Here is a 22,932-nt window from a genome sequence, read left to right as displayed (position 1 = left end):
CATTACGGTTGTCATGGGGAGAAGGAGATGCTTTCCAAGTTTAAAGGGATGAAGGGGTAGGCTTGGTTGAAACTCTTCTGTCAATAGTATTTTGGGACAGAAAATTGGGTTTTAGACTTAACACAGTTTTTCATGAAGAGTGTCTGGTTTCCAGGGAAAATTTTGACTTTTTGTGGAAAAAACAAATGTCACCCATGTGGCTAATAGGGAGATATCTCTAAGAGACCTGTTCAGGGGGGCTGGGTAGCAGTGAGTTGTGTCTGGGTCATTGTTGCTAGGCGGATGTAGCACTCCCCACCCAGAAGCCTCTGGAATTGGGTGTGGCTGGTTTGGGTCTGCTCTGTTCCCTGTTGCTGGGGTCAGGCTCCATGAGGGCAAGTGGTCAGGGCAGGGCTTTGCACAAGGCCATGTGCTCTGTGCAGGCTGCAGAAGCTGAGCCCAGGAGCAGGAAGCAGCTGTTTGCCCTAACTCGATGATGTTGTTAACCCTCCAGCAGGGAAGCATGGGCAGTGTTAATTATAGAAAGGGGAAATTGGGAGGGAAAGTTAATTTCTCTTATTTTAATTGTATACTTGGAATGTTGCTTGAATTTAGCCAACCTGTTTTATTTAAATTGTCTCAACTAGTGCAATTCACCTACTTTTGTGTAAATGTGATAATGGGGAAGGAGTCATTTCTATTTTGCTAGTCTCAGTTTTGTATGTTCTTGTAACAGGGTATTTTTCAAAATCAATATACTTTACTGAGTTAATCAGTTAGTTGACTGGTTAACAGTGATGTCAGCAGAGGAGGAGGAAGAGTCTGCATGGATTCCAGCTGAAGATTCCTACAGGCAAGTGGAGGGAAGATGTTGCTTTTGACTCAGCAGACTGTAACTTTGGTAATCAGAAACTCAGGTGAACTCAACCTAAGCTTTTGGGAACTCTGAGGGCTTGTCTTCACTATGTGGGTAAGTCGACCTAAGTTATGCTACTCCAACTACGTGAATACCTACGGAGGTGGTGGAATCTCCATCCTTAGAGATTTTTAAGGCCTGGCTTGACAAAGCCCTGGCTGGGATGATTTAGTTGGGGATTGGTCCTGCTTTGAGCAGGGGGTTGGACTAGATGACCTCCTGAGGTCCCTTCCAACCCTGATATTCTATGATCATATTCTATGATTCTATGAATAACGTAGCTGGACTCGATGTAGATTAGGTTGACTTACCCCAGTGTCTTCACTGCACTGCATCAACCGGAAACGCTCTCTGGTCGACTTCCCTTACTCTTCTCGGAGAGCTGGAGTACCGGGGTCAACCAGAGAATGTTCTGCCATCAATTTAGTGGGTCTTCACTAGACCCGCTAAATTGACAGTGTCCCCAGTCGTGGAGACCAGCCCTGAGTTTCTTCTCACAGTGTTTCTGTGTGGACTGATCTGTTTAGATTTGTTTTCTTTATGTATAACTGTGAAGATAATGTATGTGGATTATAAAATAGCCATGTTATATTTTAAAATCTAAGTTATTATTTATTATGTTTCTTTATAAGATTTTATAAAGTAGGCACTTAATTAAGTTAATTCATTTTGGGACTTGAATGTGGGGAGATTGACCCTGTGCAATCTCCTGGCTGAAAATCCTTAGAGGCTGAATTCTGGGTCTCCAGCGGCTTTTCTTCGTGAGTTGTGGGTTGTTTTGGGCACTGGAGAAAGGCTATGAAGTGAACTCTAGCACACACAAAGGTTACACAAACACCCACAATCTGGCAATTTTGATTCAGAAATTTTCAGTGCCTCATGGGAATTGTAGTTCCGGTACCTCATCCCCTTTCTCCTCCAAGGGCTGTGCAACCCAGCCGGCCTACACCTCCATGGGACTCCCATGATGCACCAGCAAGAATGGGGAGACGATGGGATGGGAAATGAGAGTCCAGACAGAGAGTCCAGCCCCCACAGGAGAATGGGGCATGAGGCACCCGAACTATAATTTGCATGTCACAGCAGCAGCTCCAGAGGATGTCGTTTAATGTTGACCAAGCCAAATGAAATATTTAAATTTGCTTCCACAAACTGAAATAAGACGTCATCGTGATCAACAAATCTCAAAACAAACAAACAAACAAAAACCCATCCCCAAAAAACCAACCCTGGGGTTTTCAACACAAAGTTGAAATTTTCCCTGGAAAGTTCCTCTCCCTTCCATTTACCTACCACTGCAAGTGAAGGGTCACCCTGGGCCAGGTCACCACTCCATTCTCAAAAGCGCTATGATTTCTGTTTTGCAATACACGTTCCCTCTCTGTGCTGGCACATAAGAAGCTGCATTCCCTTTGCTCAGGGCAGCAGCCAGCTTGAAATGCCCCTGGGAGTGGTGAGATGCACCTCTAACCCTGGTCAGCCATGCACAGTTGTCTGAAAGGGCTGGTTTGGGTTTGCTGCATCAGAGTTTGGGGCTCCAGCTCAGTCCTGGGCAATTAGGGGCTGTGAGGGAGGCACGCTCAGCCTCTCTGAAGGGGCACAAAAGGGCACTCAAAGAGAACAAGGGTTTAGAGATTGTTCAGAAGAGGGGTCAGAGAGGATTTGCCTTACAAAGAACTCCCCGTTGACTGGGGGCTGGTAGATCCCATCGAATGTGCAGGACTGACTCTGGCCACATGCCGTGAAGTTGAAGATCTGTTTGATGGCCATACGGCACTCAGTGGCATTCCCTGTGCCCACCAGCGTGGCGTTCCAGGAGGCTTGGGACAGGGTCAGCAGATGAGAGGCCGTGCAGGGGATGCTGTGAATGGAAGCTGCTTTGGTGGTTTCCTGGTATCCTTCAGGGTAGCAGGGGTGATTAACAGAGCCCTGGACCGTCATGTTCTGGGAACAGTGAAATCACATGGTCATTTGTAGAGTGAAGACTCATTCCAATCCCCTGCCCTCATTAAACCTGATGGGGCATCCCAGCCTAGGGATAGGAACATACTGGGAGTCAGACAGGACTGGCAGGCAGCTCAGTGAGAGGTTTTCCTTTCAAGGCCACTGGCCCAGCTGCTGGGGCTTCTTACTATGGAGTTGTATCATCATCAGATGTATTGTTGGCTTTGTCAGACCCAGACCTATCTGTGCGTCTGCAGCCCCCTGCTTTCCCTCTCATGCAAGCCTCTTGCGGCTCTGGATGCACACTGAGCTGCATGGGAGAAGAGTGCAGGGGCTTTTGGAGGCTACAGGTGTTGCCAAGCCTCGGGGACCCAGCAGCCTCCCCAGCTCATCTGGCAAAGTGCAATTCAGGTCCTTCGGCATCACGCACAAACCCTCATGGCCATGTGGCCTCTAAGGTGAGTGTGATCCCCACTGCATCCCTTTCAAGCAGGAGGCTGAATGGTAGACAATGCTAGAGTCCCTGAACCCTGGCAGTGTCTTCCGCCTTGACAAGCCCCCCACCCTGGCTCTAGCTCAGGGTCCCCACAGCCCGTAGGTATCTCTGCAAACACTGGAGATGGCATCTCCTCCTCCTCCCTTGTACATCTCAGAAGGGCAGCATCAGTCAACCCCTTCCTGCTCTCCCCACTGTTCCTGCCTTACAAGGCCTCCATCAGCTAAGCCCCTGCTTCTCTCCTCGCCTCCCAGAGATACCTTGAAAAATTTCCCGGCTTCAAACTCCTGCTCCCCTCCACAGGCCTGCTTTACACCAGATGCTGCTCCTCACCCCGCACCCCCATGGAGCCTGCTGCAGGTGCTAAACCCCCTCTGATGCCTCTACATGCCCTCCCATTTGCATTTAATAGAAACAAAATCCCATTGATAGAATGAGGGTAGAGTCAAACTGCCACCAAATGTTCTCTCACTTCTGTTATTTTCAGGATCAGCTGCTTCAGCGCCTGATTCTGTCCATAGCAGAGATAGCTGTGTGTGTAGATAGTGTAGTTAAACCCATAGAGCATGAACTTAGAGGCTTTTGTCTGGTCGGTAATTGGACCAATGGGGATAAAGCTGATTTGGGTTGATGCTCCTCCAAGGTCCAGTGCACCCAGGATCTTGGCTGATTGAGGATGGATCCAGTCACGTTGTTTGGGAGAATACTGCCAAGACAAAACAGGGATCACATGGAGAGACAGCTCCAGTCTTGAGTTATTCCTATGGGATGCGGGCTGTATAAGAACCAGTATAAAATCAAATTGAATTGAATCAAATAGAATAAAACAGAAGGGGTTAACTGCACTGCAAAAGTCACCTGTCTACAGAATCTGAAAATATAGCCTCTGAAAACACTTGGAACTGAAATTTGATCTGGTTTCACCCAGGAGTGACCCTTGATTTCCTTTTTGTGTTTACCAGGGAAACTTATTTATAATTTTTGTTTCTCTTTCATCTGTAGGCTTAAAAATGGCAGGTTTGTTTGTGTCTGCGTCATCTGATACTGTCTCTGGGATAATTGTTGTACTGAGGTGTCAATAGCTTATTGGTCATGGGGTTTTTAAATGATACATCCTCTGAGAATGATATTACATCATACTGGAATACAGGGAGCTGGCTGGCTTGGGGATTGATACTCTAATGGAATAAGGAACCTTTCACCCCTATGTTACTAGCAGTAACGAGTCTGAAAGTTGTTACCATCTGACGGCTGCTTGGTGCCGTAGCCTCCATGCAAAGTTAGATAGTTTCTATCCAGTCCTTCCTGGTCATTATCCTTGTGGGCTGCTGTCAATCCAGTACCTTTCATCAGCCTGAATTAACTTACGCATTTAAGAATCTAAAATAATAACAATAGCAGAGATGGGTGTTTCCATTTCCCACTAGCCACACCTTAGTGAAGGAGTCCAGCAGATAGTTGATGGTGATCCAGCCATAGGCGCCTTCCTCTTCCCCTGTAATGATCCGAGCCCCATGGAAATTCATAGGATACTGTTGTATGGTCTTAGCAACTTCATTCAGGACCTGGTCTGCAGCTGATTTGTTTTGCATGCTAAAGGGTGTGCAAAGGCAAAGAGTCACAGCAGTGAGACAATGCCAGGACATCCTGCTTCACAGACGCTGGATTTCTGCCGCAAACATTCCACACCGCAGGAGACTGGTAGGTTTTCATGCCTTTCTGTTAACTGAACCCAAACTGCATTTTTGTCTTGATTTAGAATCATGTAGATCAGAGGTGGGTAAACTACAGCCCACAGGCCACATCTGGCCCTCGGGACCGTCCTGCCCGGCCCTTGAGCTCCCGGTAGGGCAGGCTCGCCCCCGGCCCCTCCCCTGCTGTCCCCCCTCCCCCGCAGCCTCAGTTTGCTGCGCCGCCAGGGCTCTGGCCCTCCACTCCTGCTGGGGAATGCGGCGGCATGGCTGCGAGCTCCTGCTGCTCTGAGAGGCATGATAAGGGGGCGGGGAGCGGGGGGGGGGTGGATAAGGGGCAGGAGTTTCCGGGTGGCAGTCAGGGGACAGGGAGCAGGGGGCGGTTGGATGCGGTGGGGTGGTCAGGGAGTGGGGGGGGTTGGATAGGGGGTGGGATCCTGGGGGGCGGTTAGAGGCAGGGGTCCCTGGAGGGGGCGGTCAGGGGACAAGGAGCAGGGGGTATTGAATGGGTTGGAGGTTCTGAGGGGGGCAGTCAGGGGGCGGATAGGGGGCAGGGGCCAGGCTGTTTGGGGAGGCACAGCCTTCCCTACCCGGCCCTCCATACAGTTTTGCACCCCTGATGTGGCCCTCGAGCCAAAAAGTTTGCCCACCCCTGACGTAGATAAAAGCAAGGTAAAAATAACACTGCTCTCCTTCTTTCATGGAACTTCACCCCAGGTTCTGTATAATTGTTTCATAGCATCTGTCTTTATTTGCTTTAAGTATTTCATAGATTCATAGATGTTAAGACCAGGAGGAATCATTATGCTCTCGTGTGACCTCCTGCAGAGCACAGGGCCTGGAATTCCTGCATCAGGCCCAGGAACTTGCAGCGGAACTGGAGTGTCTCTTTCGGAAGACAGGCACCTTGGTTTAAAGACTCCAAGTGATGGGAAATTCATGAATGCCGAGGCCAGAAGGGACCATTGTGCTCATCTAGTTGGACCTCCTGTGCTGGATCATACTAAAGAAGTTCTGTATTAAAATTACAAATGAGTTTGATTCCCCATAGTTTAAATTCCAGGGTATTACTAATTAAGAGGTCTCTTGGTTTTTGGTACTGTTTCTCTCCCTCTCTGTGTGAAACTTGCAAGCTGCTAATTGTGTTAGTACATTCGAAGACAGAGTCTGTTCTCAAAGCAATTCTTTGTAACAACAACTGCTCACACAGAGAGAGACTCAAAGCAATACTCTGTAACAACAGAAACAGCACCCAGAGACTCCCCGCCCTTTTGTTGTATTCATCTCGCTTTGTTAACAATTGTGATTAAAATAAAGATAGAGGATGTATGTGGCTGGATGCTTGGTGTGGAGAACAACTGAATGATCAGGGAGGTGCCAGCCTAAGAATCCAGTGTCCATCGGCTGAAGAAGGCGTCAAGTGGAAATAACCAGAGGACCCCCGGAGGGCAGACTGGAATCCACCCAACAGCCTCAAGGATGGGAGAACTAAAGAACAAGATAACATCTGGCAGCACGGAGCCATCAGGAATGTGCCATCTGCTGATTGATTCAGCAAAAGCATGATGAAGCAATTCCCATAGACTGTCATAGGAAGAAATTCCTATAAAAATGGACTCTAAAAAGTGAGAACTTTGGCGTCTGATTCTGCAAACCAACTTCCAGGAGCATCAGATGAGCATCTGACGAGGCCCTGCTCCCTCCTCGTGTCCAGGCCACCTGGCCCGTGGCTTGGCATAAGCAACTCTAAAGCTGGTAACTATTATAACAACCTTGTAGAACCTCTGTGTGTGTGTGTGTGTGTGTGTGTGTGTGTGTATGAATGAATGTGTGAATAAATATGAAATGAAATGGAATGGAATGTTATCGCTATAACTAACTGCTTACTATGATTCTTTCTGTATTCACAATAAATGTGGTATTTTGCCTTTTCCCCTTTAATAAGTTCCTGTTGGTTTTTATTTTATTGGTATAACATTTTGGTGGAGAATTGCAAAAGGGGGAATACAGGTAAAAAGCCTCAGTTATTGTAAATATTGGTGTGCACACCGCCAGCTCTATTGAGCTAGGCATTTCTATTAGGTTAACCAGACCTGCTGGCCTCTGGGAAGGTAGCAGGGGAAAAACGCATAGATTAAGCTACAATTACTAAACCTAAGTCCTATTGCTCACTGAGGTATCGGGGCAGCAAGCAGGCCTAAGGGCCAGGCTAAGCTACTCGGTGGAACAAGGAGTAGCAGGTTCAGAGAATCGAGGCTGTGTCACTTGCTGACCTGTGCCAGGTGTGACGAGGAAATTTGATAAGCTACAATTTCAGAATCTAGGCTGTGTCACTTGCTAAGTAATAGCAGGAGTGACAAAGAGATTGAAATATCCATGTTAAGATGTTTAAAAGAAAACAGGGTAAGCCAGTACCAGAGGGAGGAATGGAGTCAGAAGGAACTCCAACCTCACCTTTTGTAAAAGAAATTACACCTTTTAAACAAATCCTTCAAAAATTTGGGCACAGTCCTTGGACTAAACAAGCCCTAGCCGATGTCTGCACTATTTCAGACCTAGAGGATAGATTGGCTCAGTATATCCTCATATACAAACCTTCTGGTGCTGCCAAAAGAGATGCAGCAGCAATTTGGTTGTTGTGGGAGGCATGTAAGGATTCATAGAATCATAGAATCATAGAATATCAGGGTTGGAAGGGACCCCAGAAGGTCATCTAGTCCAACCCCCTGCTCGAAGCAGGACCAATTCCCAGTTAAATCATCCCAGCCAGGGCTTTGTCAAGCCTGACCTTAAAAACCTCTAAGGAAGGACATTCCACCACCTCCCTAGGTAACGCATTCCAGTGTTTCACCACCCTCCTAGTAAAAAAGTTTTTCCTAATATCCAATCTAAACCTCCCCCATTGCAACTTGAGACCATTACTCCTCGTTCTGTCATCTGCTACCATTGAGAACAGTCTAGAGCCATCCTCTTTGGAACCCCCTTTCAGGTAGTTGAAAGCAGCTATCAAATCCCCCCTCATTCTTCTCTTCTGCAGACTAAACAATCCCAGCTCCCTCAGCCTCTCCTCATAAGTCATGTGCTCTAGACCCCTAATCATTTTTGTTGCCCTTCGCTGGACTCTCTCCAATTTATCCACATCCTTCTTGTAGTGTGGGGCCCAAAACTGGACACAGTACTCCAGATGAGGCCTCACCAGTGTCGAATAGAGGGGAACGATCACGTCCCTCGATCTGCTCGCTATGCCCCTACTTATACATCCCAAAATGCCACTGGCCTTCTTGGCAACAAGGGCACACTGCTGACTCATATCCAGCTTCTCGTCCACTGTCACCCCTAGGTCCTTTTCCGCAGAACTGCTGCCTAGCCATTCGGTCCCTAGTCTGTAGCGGTGCATTGGATTCTTCCATCCTAAGTGCAGGACCCTGCACTTATCCTTGTTGAACCTCATCAGATTTCTTTTGGCCCAAACCTCCAATTTGTCTAGGTCCTTCTGTATCCTATCCCTCCCCTCCAGCGTATCTACCACTCCTCCCAGTTTAGTATCATCCGCAAATTTGCTGAGAGTGCAATCCACACCATCCTCCAGATCATTTATGAAGATATTGAACAAAACTGGCCCCAGGACCGACCCCTGGGGCACTCCACTTGACACCGGCTGCCAACTAGACATGGAGCCATTGATCACTACCCGTTGAGCCCGACAATCTAGCCAGCTTTCTACCCACCTTATAGTGCATTCATCCAGCCCATACTTCCTTAACTTGCTGACAAGAATACTGTGGGAGACCGTGTCAAAAGCTTTGCTAAAGTCAAGAAACAATACATCCACTGCTTTCCCTTCATCCACAGAACCAGTAATCTCATCATAAAAGGCGATTAGATTAGTCAGGCATGACCTTCCCTTGGTGAATCCATGCTGACTGTTCCTGATCACTTTCCTCTCATGTAAGTGCTTCAGGATTGATTCTTTGAGGACCTGCTCCATGATTTTTCCAGGGACTGAGGTGAGGCTGACTGGCCTGTAGTTCCCAGGATCCTCCTTCTTCCCTTTTTTAAAGATTGGCACTACATTAGCCTTTTTCCAGCCATCCGGGACTTCCCCCATTCGCCACGAGTTTTCAAAGATAATGGCCAAGGGCTCTGCAATCACAGCCGCCAATTCCTTCAGCACTCTCGGATGCAACTCGTCCGGCCCCATGGACTTGTGCACGTCCAGCTTTTCTAAATAGTCCCTAACCACCTCTATCTCCACAGAGGGCTGGCCATCTCTTCCCCATTTTGTGATGCCCAGCGCAGCAGTCTGGGAGCTGACCTTGTTAGTGAAAACAGAGGCAAAAAAAGCATTGAGTACATTAGCTTTTTCCACATCCTCTGTCACTAGGTTGCCTCCCTCATTCAGTAAGGGGCCCACACTTTCCTTGGCTTTCTTCTTGTTGCCAACATACCTGAAGAAACCCTTCTTGTTACTCTTGACATCTCTTGCTAGCTGCAGCTCCAGGTGCGATTTGGCCCTCCTGATATCTTTCCTACATGCCCGAGCAATATTTTTATACTCTTCCCTGGTCATATGTCCAACCTTCCACTTCTTGTAAGCTTCTTTTTTATGTTTAAGATCCGCTAGGATTTCATCGTTAAGCCAAGCTGGTCGCCTGCCATATTTACTCTTCTTTCGACTCATCGGGATGGTTTGTCCCTGTAACCTCAACAGGGATTCCTTGAAATACAGCCAGCTCTCCTGGACTCCCTTCCCCTTCATGTTAGTCCCCCAGGGGATCCTGGCCATCTGTTCCCTGAGGGAGTCGAAGTCTGCTTTCCTGAAGTCCAGGGTCCGTATCCTGCTGCTTACCTTTCTTCCCTGCGTCAGGATCCTGAACTCAACCAACTCATGGTCACTGCCCCCCAGATTCCCATCCACTTTTGCTTCCCCCACTAATTCTACCCGGTTTGCGAGCAGCAGGTCAAGAAAAGCGCCCCCCCTAGTTGGCTCCCCTAGCACTTGCGCCAGGAAATTGTCCCCTACGCTTTCCAAAAACTTCCTGGATTGTCTATGCACCGCTGTATTGCTCTCCCAGCAGATATCAGGAAAATTAAAGTCACCCATGAGAATCAGGGCATGCGATCTAGTAGCTTCCGTGAGTTGCCGGAAGAAAGCCTCATCCACCTCATCCCCCTGGTCCGGTGGTCTATAGCAGACTCCCACCACTACATCACTCTTGTGATTCTTCCCTCCGCTTGTCTTCATGTAAAGAGGAAAAGGCACAAACGGAAAAGGGAGCAGACAATTGGAAGGTGCCGGCTACAAATACCCAGAGTCAGCTGAAAATAGTGAAAGAGGCTCTCCAGGAATGCAAAAAGAGAGAAAGATTCCTGGCAGACCAAGCTGAAGCCTCTGAGAAAATTGACAGGTTTCAGAGTAACAGCTGTGTTAGTCTGTATTCGCAAAAAGAAAAGGACGACTTGTGGCACCTTAGAGACTAACTAATTTATTTGAGCATAAGCTTTCGTGAGCTTCAGCTCACTTCATCGGATGCATACTTTCCACAGTATGCATCCGATGAAGTGGGCTGTAGCTCACGAAAGCTTATGCTCAAATAAATTGGTTAGTCTCTAAGGTGCCACAAGTACTCCTTTTCTTTTTGAGAAAATTGAAAGGGAGAATCATGTGCTCTAAGGTATGGTAAAGAAATTAACCTTGAAGCAGGGCTGAGTACCTGCAAATCATAGTAGTTGTGAATCACTAATTAAGAGTCTGAGACAAAAATTGGGCTTTGCCTCTAAACAGGTAGCAGCCATTACAGCGAGTGAAGGGGGAGAAGGTCCTATGTACGGCACCCCCAGGCAGAATTACAAAGAGAAAAAGAGTGAAAAAGTTAATTCTGCAGAGGCTGGAGGGAATTAAGCAGCTAAACTTTGTGAAAATGTTAAAAAGGAAAAGTGTTAGAGAAAGAGCATTCTTGGTTTCTTTGCAGCCATTCTGAAGGAAAAATGGGCCCTTTTCCAAAGGAATGTCTGTAAATTAGCCAGGCAAAAATAAACTATCTGATTAAAATCATTTGACTGGACAATTTAGTCAAATTTGCTAAAAGAACATAAGGGGGTTCTATTGGAACTTAACTGCCTCAAATGTATAAAGGGAATAAACGATGTAAAAACAGAGCAGTGTGGAAGGGATGTTAAGGAAAAGAAAATGTGTCATGTATCTGTGTGTGTGTGTGTGTAAATATGTAAAGTTTGGCTGGTAACTATGACAACAACCTTGCAGAACATGTGTGTGTGTGTGTGTGTGTGTGTGTGTGTGTATGAATGAATGTGTGAATAAATATGAAATGGTTTTGTTTTGTTTTAAATAATACCACTAAAAATCCATTTGACTCTTTAATTCAAAGTTGCAAAACTGACAGACCTTTTTTGCTAGACACTGGTGATTAGTGTTGTTTAGCTTTGGGATTTGGCATTTTACCCTTAAAAGGTAACTCAATGCTTTACAAAATTTAAAGTGTTTTTAAGTTGTGGCTGCAGCAGGGCAGTCAAAATCAGGAGAATAAAAAAAAAATTCTGGATTCTTTTTGTTTGTTTGTTTGGTTTTTGTTTGTTTGTTTGTTTTTGTAACAAAGTAGCAGATGAGAGCTGTAGTAAAAAAATAATAATAAAAGAGACAGTGCCCCTCTGAAACAACAGCAGGGGAGAGGTGCACAAAACAAAAAGAAGCAATGTTAGAAACACTGAGTCTTAAAATGGCTCTGAGTAATCAGACTGTCATTTTGATAAAGGTACATGAAAACTCTGTAAGCAAAAAAAGAAATAGTGACACCTTATGTAAAAATGGATCTGGATAATGTTATAGAAGTTAAACTATGGAAGGAATGTGCATTTGCCCCAGAACATGTGCAGTGTATATTGTAGAAGGGGCAAAAGAAATGCAAACATGCCATGCTACTTAATTAAAATGCGATTAGGGCTCCAAAGGGAGCCACAATAGGTTGGGATTTCTTTTTCAGATTGCTGTGTGTTTTGGAAGCAGAAGTTAAAAGTGATCAAAACTTTGGTGAAAGTTGATTGTGTCCCTTTTAAGAGAGAGTCTCTGAGCTGCTGAGGGCTTTAAATCCAAAAGCAGGAAGCAGCTGTGAAAATGCAAATGACTTAAATGATAAAGGAAGGAAAGAACTAGTAGCACAAAGGAGCTGCAGATAAAGGACACACCTGCTCAGCAAACAGACTGTCTAATAAAGGGCATGGGATCACAAGAGAATTTTAATACATGTAATGATAATAAGTACCCCTGTAACAACGTATAGTGTGAATGATTTTTGGAAAAACCCTTTAAGGTCATATGGTAATGATGCGTCTCAGCTATTACCTGTAAATAAACTTAAAGCTTAACATAGCAGGAAAAACATTATAAACTTGGTCTGCTGTATAAGAAGGGAAACTGAGGTACCCCACCTCAGGGATTTAATGACTAAACAGTGGGATAATTTCCCCATAACCCTTAAAAGATAAAAGCCATTGAAACCTGGCCTGCCTATAGAAAAAAACAGGAAAATATGGGGGTAATTCCTCTGTTTTGCCTGCAATCAGCAAGGGTATTTGTAAAAGAAATATTTTAAGCAATAATCTGCCACCCCAAAAAGGGGTAGAAACGTGTTCTTTTGTCTTTCAGAAAATCTGGAAAAGCTGATGCCAGCTGAAGAGCAACCCAATACCAAGAATCTACTGTCACAATAGAAATTGTGTTTTGTGTTCTATGTTTTGTCTTGTCTTGTTGCTAGCACTGTTGTGTGTTTAAAAAATAAATAAATAAATAAAATACTGCAGACCTGCAGGTAATTAAAAATAAATTAAGCTCTCTGTCCCATCTACAGGACAGCCTGATACAAAAACAAGTACGTGCCAATGTAGACTTGGTCCAAATTGGTCTGGGTAACCTAAAAGGCTGATGGAATCTTTGGCAATGGCTTAATACTACCACATGGCTTATGCATAAGAAAAAATTCAGAAATAGGAAACTACACAGCCATAGCTATGGGATGCACTGAAATGCGGATACTTGCCCTAGTTACTTTGGAACACGAAATGTTCTGGGTCATATTGGGAAATATTAAGTGTCTGATGCATTTGTTAAAACAAAGAAAGAGATCATTGTTTGACACTTATCAATATGAATAGATGCAATACGTTTCCAGTATTGTAAAACCAGACTTGTTAATGGGAGAAATTGTCAAAATTGCACACCAATAGTCCCTGGAGGCAAAGGTATTGAAGGTTAGCCCACTCCCTATATTACACATGGGATCCTTCTGGCTACCTGGACCTCAAGCCAGTGGGCTGGGGAGGGAGGGAAGCTATTGGACACTAGAGGTTGTACCGAATGGACTCCTCAAAAGTGGGTGTGCCTCACCTTGCCTGATGCCCCAGAACCTTATAGTAAAGATAAATTACTAGGATCATGTATGTGGGATGAATTGGAATCACAAACTCAAATAGCCTCACAGTACCTTCTCTTGAATAGGCTATATAGAAAATGACACTGACGATTATAAATCTTAGTGTCAAAAGGGGGATTATGTTGGATCATATTAAAGAAGTTCTGTATTAAAATCACAAATGAGTTTGATTCCCCATAGTTTAAATTCCAGGGTATTACTAATTAAGAGGTCTCTTGGTTTTTGGTACTGTTTCTCTCCCTCTCTGTGTGAAACTTGCAAGCTGCTAATTGTGTTAGTACATTCGAAGACAGAGTCTGTTCTCAAAGCAATTCTTTGTAACAACTGCTCACACAGAGAGAGACTCAAAGCAATACTCTGTAACAACAGAAACAGCACCCAGAGACTCCCCGCCCTTTTGTTGTATTCATCTCGCTTTGTTAACAATTGTGATTAAAATAGAGATAGAGGATGTATGTGAATGGATGCTTGGTGTGGATAACAACTGAATGATCAGGGAGGTGCCAGCCTAAGAATCCAGTGTCCATCGGCTGAAGAAGGCGACAAGTGGAAATAACCAGAGGACCCCCGGAGGGCAGACTGGAATCCACCCAACAACCACAAGATTGGGAGAACCAAAGAACAAGATAACATCTGGCAGCACGGAGCCGTCAGGAATGTGCCATCTGCTGATTGATTCAGCAAAAGCATGATGAAGCAATTCCCATAGACTGTCATAGGAAGAAATTCCTATAAAAATGGACTTTAGAAAGTGAGAACTTTGGGGTCTGATTCTGCAAACCAACTTCCAGGAGCATCAGATGAGCATCTGACGAGGCCCTGCTCCCTCCTCGTGTCCAGGCCACCTGGCCCGTGGCTTGGCATGAGCAACTCTAAGGCTGGTAACTATGATAACAACCTTGCAGAACCTTTGTGTGTGTGTGTGTGTGTGTATGAATGAATGTGTGAATAAATATGAAATGGAATGGAATGTTATCGCTATAACTAACTGCTTACTATGATTCTTTCTGTATTCACAATAAATGTGGTATTTTGCCTTTTCCCCTTTAATAAGTTCCTGTTGGTTTTTATTTTATTGGTATAACACCTGCACATCACAGGCCACAGAACCTCACCAACCCACTCTTGTGATAGATCCCTAACCCCTGGCTGAGTTACGGAAGTCCTCAAATCATGATTTAAAACTTCAACCTATAGTTATAGTCTAACCTGCTACAACACAGGACATAGAACTTTCCTGAAAAGCTTCCTAGGTCATATCTTTTAGAGACACATGCAGTCTGGATTTAAAAACGTGTAAGTTCTCAGCTTCGCTAAATTGTCCATGAAGTGTCAGAGCTAAACCAAGGTGCCTCACAGCAGCAGACACTTGTTCCCCATTTTGAACCTAGATTTTGTGACAAAGTAATGGACAAAGAAAGTACCATAGAGAACCACAGGACTATTGCTAGGGTGCTGTCCATCTGAGGGGGAACTCATTAAAGGCTATAATTACACTGTCTATTCCCAGACAAAATCTTTAAATACAGTAAACGCATTGTAACTTTGTGGTTATAAAAGACTATGGGAGTGGTTAGGGAGCTAGCCTTTGACTTAGGAGACCTCAGTTCATTTTTCTGTTCCAGCACAGCAGCAGTCCTGTGTGACTATGGGCACGTCTCTTAGTTGCTCTGAGCTCAGTTCCCATCTGTACAGTGCGGGTAATAGCATGTCCCTGCCTCGTGAGGATAAATACATTACAGATTGTGCAGTGCTCACACAGTATAGTATGGGGGGCCATGTATGTCATTCCAAACTGAGGATGATGCTTTGAAAGTAACAATTCAAAGTTAAGGTTCCACAAAATCCTCGAGCCCACCTGCCCCTCACTGCCACCACTACCTGGGGTCTGTCCAGTGAGGGAGACTCCATGTTGATGGCTGGTATCCCAACTGCTTTCCACTTAAAAATCATTAACAGTGAATGTCTCCCTCCCGCTGCCACGTCCAGGGCCAGAGGCACAAGGGCTCAGCATCCCCAGTCAGGGCCAAGTTTTCTGGAGAGCACCCAGCATGCACCCAGTGTGCTGAGCTCTGCTGAGGATCTGGTCTCTTTTTTAGGTGCCAGAATGGGAGCTAAGGGTGCTTGTGAGCGCTGAGCTCATTCTAGCCATACTGGGCAGGGGTGTCGTGTCACCACAGAGCCTTTTGTTTACCCAGGAGATGCTGTGTTATTACCTCAGCAGCCTCATGCCTGCTGTAGCTCCAAGGTAAACTGGTACCTCCCTCTGTCTCTCATCAGGAATGACCTTCAGGGCATCCTCCAGACAGCTCCGGAGGGACTCACCAGCTTTGGGAGGGTCATTGGCGTAGCTCGATATGCCAGATCCTGGAACACAGTTATGTTGATAAGAGTGACTGGGGATCAATGAGAGGACGTAAGGGCTGAGGCCTGGTACCTCATGGGAGTGTGATGGGTAACCTGCTGTGAATCCCTCAGTAACCACGTCACTTAACTCTCTGCTTCGCCTCCTGAAGCATGATCATTAGGTGGAAGGAGCCAGGTGGCGTGCAGGGTGTGCTGTAGTGGGCAGTCTCTCACTCCAGGCCAGAAGACAGGGACCCCCTGGCACTAGGCAGCACAGGCTGGGTTATTCTGGAAGCCAGGCAGCCAAGCAGAATCACAGGGTCTGCTTGTGTCCAGCAGCTTCAATAATGAATCCTCTTTATTTGCGTTACAGACTAGCCCTGGCTTCCCTCTACCGGGAGGTAAGATCACAGGGGGCCATATTGTGCCCTTATGGCATAGTTCTGTGCTGCAGGGGCCACCTGTAACCTCTGAGTGCTTCTCACCATGCCAGCACAGTTCCCAAACCTGTGGTCAAAACTCCTACATAGGAAGCTTGCTGCAGAGATACAGGCCACAGAGTCCCCGCTCAGCAGAGGCATCTGAGTTCATTTGCCCCCATTGCAGCCATTTGTTCACGGAGACCAAAAGAGGAAACAGGCCCAGAAAAAAAAAGCAGAGATACTGGAGTGTTTCAAGCTCCCCAAAATAATGCGGGATAAGTTTAGCAACAGGTGAGCAAGCAAAGACTCCAGGGCCCAGCCCTGCCTGCTAACGGGAAGCCTGGGATTTCTTCTTGACTCAAACTCCCTTCCTAGCACCACTCAAAAACTGACATCAGGGAGATCTCATTTAACCTGGGAAATTATTGCACAGCGAGAGTCCCTCCTGCAGGGAAGTGGGAAAAGCCCTACAGCAGCTGATGAGCCTTGCTCTACCAGTTACATTCTGGTACAAGATCTCATGCCATGTCGCCCAGGGGATTGGTGGAGCGGTGCACTGAAAGCTGTTTTGTAATTGTACGTGATCACTTGGAGTCCTCCGGGGTTTTTCTGGTGGTGCTTGCAGGTCAGGAAGCTCTGTAAGGAAGTGTGCAATCTGACTCTTCAGCAGTCTGTCTGCAAACACCCAGCCTACAGCGAGGTGGAGTGAGACGTGTTTGCCTTAGGGAACAGGCTGCTTTACTCTCTCTTGTTCTGGGGTTCTTGTGTGTTATTGTTCTGAATTCTAAGAAATAAAGTAGTATTACTTTTTGGGCTGTCAAGCGATTAAAAAATTAATCGTGATTAATTACACGATTAATCGCACTGTTAAACAATAATAGAATACCATTTATTTAAATATTTTTGGATGTTTTCTACATTTTCAAATCCATTGGTTTCAATTACAACGCAGAATAAAAAGTGTACAGTGCTCACTTTATATTTATTTTTTATTACAAATATTTGCACTATAGAAAACCCCAAAAGAAATAGTATTTTTCAATTCACCTAATACAAGTTCTGTGGTGCAATCTCTTTATCATGAAAGTTGAACTTACAAATGTAGAATTATGTACAAAAAAACTGCATTCAAAAATAAAACAATGTAGAATTTTAGAGCCTGCAAGTCCACTCAGTCCTACTTCTTATTCACCCAATTGCTAAGACAAACAAGTTTGTCTACATTTGCAGGTGTTCTCATGGCAGTGTTGTAGCTGGTGTCACAAGATATTTATGTGTTAGATGTGTTAAAGATTCATATGTCCCTTTGTGCTTCAACCACCATTCCAGTGGATATGCATCCATGCTGATGACAGGTTCTGCTCGATAACAATCCAAAGCAGTGCAGACCAATGCATGTTCATTTTCATCGTCTGAGTCAGATCCCATCAGCAGAAGGTTGATTTTCTCTTTTGGTGGTTTGGGTTCTGTAGTTTCCGCATAGGAGTGTTGTTCTTTTAAGACTTCTGAAAGCATGCTCCACACCTCATCTCTCTTAGATTTTGGAAGGCACTTCAGATTCTTAAACCTTGGTTTGGTTAGAAATCTCACATTGGTACCTTCTTTGCATTTTGTGAAATCTACAGTGAAAGTGTTCTTAAAATGAATATGTGCTGGGTCATCATCCGAGAATGCTATAACATGAAATATATGGCAGAATGAGAGTAAAACAGAGCAGGGGACATATAATTTTCCTCCAAGGAGTTCAGTCACAAATTTAATTAATGCATTATTTTTTTAATGAGCGTCATCAGCATGGAAGCATGTCCTCTGGAATAGTGGCCGAAGCATGAAGGGCCATATGATTGTTTAGCATCTCTGGCATGTAAATAACTTGCAATGCCAGCTACAAAAGTGCAAATGCCTGTTCTCACTTTCTGGTGACATTGTAAATAAGAAGAGGGCAGCGTTATCTCCTGTAAATGTAAACAGCTTTATTTGTCTTAGTGATTGGCTGAACAAGAAGTAGGACTAAGTGGACTTGTAGGCTCTGAAGTTTTATATTGTTTTGTTTTTGAGTGCAGTTACGTAACAAAAAATCTACATTTATAAATTGCACTTTCATGACAAAGAGATTGCATTACAGTACTTGTATAAGGTGAATTGAAAAATACTATTTCTTTTGTTTATCATTTTACAGTGCAAATATTTGTAATAAAAAATAATATACACTTTGATTTCAATTACAACACAGAATACAATGTATATGAAAATGTAGAAAAACATCCAAAATATCTAATAAATTTCAATTGGCATTCTATTGTTTAACAATGCAATTAAAACTGAGATTAATTGCGATTAATTTTTTAAATCATGGTTAATTTTTTTGAGTTAATCTCTTGAGTTAACTGTAACTAATCGACAGCCCTAGTTACATTGTAACCTTCCAGCCAGAACATTTTAACTGCTCTGTGTGTGTGCGCCATGAACATAACAGCTGGCAGGGCTCCTTCACCACAGTTGTTGCAGTGAGCGCTGGCAGGTTCGGCGGGAGACTCTGGAGAGCCATATCTTCATTCCCAGTGAGGAGCAAGACTGGAAGCCAGGGATTCCTCCCTATCTCCTCCGTCATGGGTAGTGGCAATGTTCCTATCCCCTGCTCAGGCAGAGCAGAGAAGGAAAGGGAGGTGATCACCCTCTTGGACTGCAGAGCTCAGTGATAATTCCTGCATTCCAAGGGGGTTGTCACAGTGTTCCTTGCCTGTGGTGATGTGTCCCATCACTATAAGAGGAGTGAAAACCTGTGCAGATGCCATGAAACCACCCTGGGCTTCCACTCACAATAAATGAAGGGTCACTAGAGGTGGGTTCTGTTGTCCGTCCCATTATAAGTGAATCCAGACAAGGGGTGAGGGATAAGCGCTGTGGACTCATCTCTCCATGCAGTGTCACTTCTGTGGCTGAGTTGCCTGTGTATATAGACAACTGTGGCTAGCTGTGGTGCACCCCAAAGTGCTGAGATTTTGGATGCTGCACTGAAAAGTCCCCCAAAGCCCAAGGTCGGGTTGGTTTGCTGTGGCCAGAGGCTGTGCATGGTGCCAGAGAGCAACTGGAAACAGGAATCTTGATTTCAGGCAACCTAGCTGCAGCAACTCTTGCTGTAACCACTGTGCTTCCCCAGTGTCAGTAGGGCACGATCGTCTTCTGTGGAAGAGACTTGTTCACCAAACTCTTACAATTCATCCAATATTTCCACCACCCAGGTGTCCTGCTGCATAAGAAATCTCAGGGGAGCCCTGAGCCCATGGTGTTTCCCTCACAGCGGGGCAGGAATACTGACCTTGGACATTACAGGATAACATCTGGCTGACCACTCCAGTGTCATTCGTTTTGTCAGATGTCCACTGGTAGACGAACAGAGAGGTGTGGGATGAGCCTGCGTCGAACACCATCCCGTACTGGAAGGCACAACCAAGACCTCATGGTTCAGGTAAACTAGAGCAGAAACTGCACCCTTCCATCCTCCCTGCACTAATGTTTGCTCAGAGGCTGAATAGGTCAGTGAGAGTTAGAGGCATGTGCTTCTTCTCCTTAGCCGAACGAGCCCTCTGATGTCATAGAATATCAGGGTTGGAAGGGACCTTAGGAGGTCATCTAGTCCCACCCCCTGCTGAAAGCAGGACCAACCCCCACTAAATCCCTGCCAGGGCTTTGTCAAGCTGGGCCTTAAAAACCTTAAAACCTATGCTTTAGTTGAAGGTAAAGTAGAAACAGGCAGGTCCCTAGAGCATGCTGCCTCAGCTAATGTACACTGGCTAACGCCAATGAAGTCAACCAGTTTCCAGCCCTGCCCCTGCAGTCCACAAACTGATGCTAATTTACACCATCGGAGCAACTGCATTTTCTTTGTTGCGGTTTTATTGATCGTTTATTTTCTTTGTTGGTTTAATGTTTGTCAGTGTGGTTCAAAGATGCCATATTGACAGCCCTAGGCCTGAAGAGCTCACCCCCGCAGAACGCAGGCTACGACGGTGTAATCTCTCCCTCCCCCGCCCCCGCCTCCATGCGCTCAGCTCTGTACATGTCTGGGGTTGAGGGAAGGTCAGTCACTGCAGTGCTCATTGAGAACACCCATATGTTCACTGAGACCAGAATCCAGAATTTCTTCTCAGCAATCCATCTTTCACTCCGTGACTGCACCAACCATTCCATCATGCAGCATTTTCAACATCACAAACTCAGATCCCTGCAATTTTATGTCTGTGGCATCTACAGAGGCTCTGATGTGTTACAGGACTTTGCTATAGGACAGAGGTTTCTCAGAAATTTTCAAAGCATGGGTCATAACTTACTAGAGATTCCCAGACAAAAACTATGCTAAGACAGAGTTAAGGTTGAGAGTTCATATGAGTAATTTAGGGTAAAATACATCACAAGGATTGTGTAAGTATTCCCAAATCCAAGAATTATGAACCTGGGAAGTTCAGAGTTAAGGTTACACTTAAAAGAAATCAAAATATGTTAAGCTATGAAACTGCACATTTAGGGTACCCACACAACCTTAACTCTGCCTTTATGTGACACCATGCCAGATCCATAGCAGTATGAGGCAAGCATTTTAGTATATGTGGTACCACAAGAGATTAACTGATTTGGAATTATGAATTCTCTTCTTCTTTCCCCCGCCCTCCTCGTGGTGAGCCACAACTGGCCCCTCTGGACTCCTATCTCAGGGACACCTCCTCCAATTCACAATCACACGGGCCACCTGATCTCCCATTTGTTATCTCAGGGACCACTTCCCCTCCCACTCATGGTTATATAACGTCTCTATGGCAATGATGACAACTGTTTACATGAAAAAGTAACATTCGGAAAGTCTTTAGGCTGGGATTTCCAAAGAGATGTAAGGGACTTAGGTGGCGAAATCTTGAAAGTCAACGGGGGCTGGGCACCTGAGCTCTCAGAAAGTCCCAGTTTAGATGTACGTTAAGCTGTATGTTTATGGGATGTAGCGGCCAGAAATAAGGAGACTTAGGCTGTGTCTACACTACCACTTTCAGCACTAAACCTTTAGTCGTTCAGCGGTGTGAAAGAACACCCCCCGAGCGACAAAAGTTTTAGCACTGAAAAGCACCAGTGTAGCCACGCTCCTGGCGACAAAGCTACCACCCCTCGTTTGGGGTGGTTATTTTTTATCACTGGGAGAGCTCTCCCGCAGCGATAAAGGGTGACTACACTGCCCGTGTCACAGCTCTGCTGTGGCCACGCTGTAAGGTGGGCAATGTAGTCATACCCTTGGAACCACGTGAGCAGCCACCTGTCGCCACGCCGCCAGCCAGTCTCTGCAGACCACAGCTGGAGCATTGCTGTTGTAGGATCAAGTAGAAGGAGGGAGAAACTTGGGAGTGAAAGAAAATGATCTCACAGAATGTCTACTTCTGGTGTTGCCCCAAAGCGGTAGCAGAGTAGATATAGCCACCTTCTACTTTAGCTTTCCTATCCAGGCAGTCCTGCTGGGCTGAGGGTGAACAGACATCCTGATATTACTGGGACCATTCTGATACACTGGGGCTTTGTCTTATATATGCAACTATATCCCCCCTCCCCCCCCCTCCCTGCAAAAAGTCCCTCTTTTTCACACTTGCTATCTGGTCTCCCTAGCTGGGCTTGCGTGGATTTAAACAGAGGGTTGAGCACCTAATGTTCCATCTCCATGTTAATTTCTGCACCTCCACCAAGTGTGTCACAGTGTGAGAGTCCTTTTGAAAACGTGCTGGGATTGAGCGTTGGGGATGGCACTGGGATGGGTCCTTAATTTGTAAAGGCACAAAATTATGTTCTCTTCTGCCCAGCTGGGCCAAACAGCGGTCTTTGATTGGAAGTTTGTACAGTGCCTAGCACAATGAAGCCCTGATGCTGACTGGGGCCTTTCGTTCCAATACCAATAACAATAACTCTGCAATTTCTTGTGTGATCTGTTGTATTTTTCAAACACATGTGAGTTCTGCCTATATTTCAGTTTTTCTTCAGTATGCAGGGAGGTTGGGACGTCTATACCTGCAAAGCTATGGCATGCACTCTTGCTTGTTGCTAAAAATATTAACTTATAAAATTTTTGGTAAACACTGAAACTTGCAAGCACCCATACAATGTTACTGGCCTCTGTATTCTGTAGCTCAGGGACTCACCTTGTTGTTAGGTGGTAAGGAAACATTCTGGATCCTCACCAGGCTGAGAACCAAGACGATGGATGAAGACACAGCCAGCGCCACCAGAATGGCAGGGATGTAGCGTCTCAAATCGATGCTCATTTTAAAAGTCACCTGCACACACACACACATGCAGAAAAGTAGAAGGGCAGTTCAAAGGGTTGGTTGGATGTGGCCACTGGGGATCATCGCTGTTTAACAGAAAGCGCGGGTTCCCTATCTGCAAAATGGGGATCATGATTCTGAGCTGCTTTGTAAAGTGCTTTGAGATCAATTGATGCTGTAGAACAGCTAGGGATTATCATTATCCTGCACGGGCAATGTTCCCCTCTGGCCATTCATGGGTCAGCCTCTGTTTTTACATTTGAGGCTTATTTTTGCAACTGAATATTTTGGAGACATGCGGATGAGCAGTCCATTCTGATCCCTGGCCCTGAGCCCCGGGCCCTGCCCTGCCATTGCTAAGTTGGACTTTACCCTCAGATCAATGCTAAACGACC

General features: G+C 45.5%; 1 protein-coding gene across 4 annotated transcripts in view; it reads right to left on the bottom strand.

Moving 5' to 3' along the window:
* LOC102946489 (ectonucleoside triphosphate diphosphohydrolase 8) overlaps positions 1–22,932 on the bottom strand; it is an 89,484-nt gene that overhangs the window by 9,112 nt on the left and 57,440 nt on the right. Inside the window, exons 2-7 of one of the 4 annotated variants that reach the window (XM_037879715.1) lie at positions 22,412–22,546; positions 19,561–19,678; positions 15,690–15,840; positions 4,769–4,928; positions 3,808–4,041; positions 2,567–2,839 (exon numbers count right to left, since the gene is read on the bottom strand). In XM_037879715.1, the coding sequence (XP_037735643.1) occupies positions 2,567–2,839; positions 3,808–4,041; positions 4,769–4,928; positions 15,690–15,840; positions 19,561–19,678; positions 22,412–22,534 (1,059 nt within the window). In that variant the 5' untranslated portion in view covers positions 22,535–22,546. The remainder of the gene's footprint in view (positions 1–2,566; positions 2,840–3,807; positions 4,042–4,768; positions 4,929–15,689; positions 15,841–19,560; positions 19,679–22,411; positions 22,547–22,932) is intronic. The other 3 variants (XM_037879718.1, XM_037879717.1, XM_037879716.1) reach the window with 3 other exon arrangements.

The sequence above is a fragment of the Chelonia mydas genome, chromosome 16 (genome assembly GCF_015237465.2).
Source record: "Chelonia mydas isolate rCheMyd1 chromosome 16, rCheMyd1.pri.v2, whole genome shotgun sequence".
Taxonomy (NCBI): domain Eukaryota; kingdom Metazoa; phylum Chordata; order Testudines; family Cheloniidae; genus Chelonia; species Chelonia mydas.
Note: the sequence above shows the minus strand (reverse complement) of the source record. Positions and strands in the feature narration are given on the sequence as shown.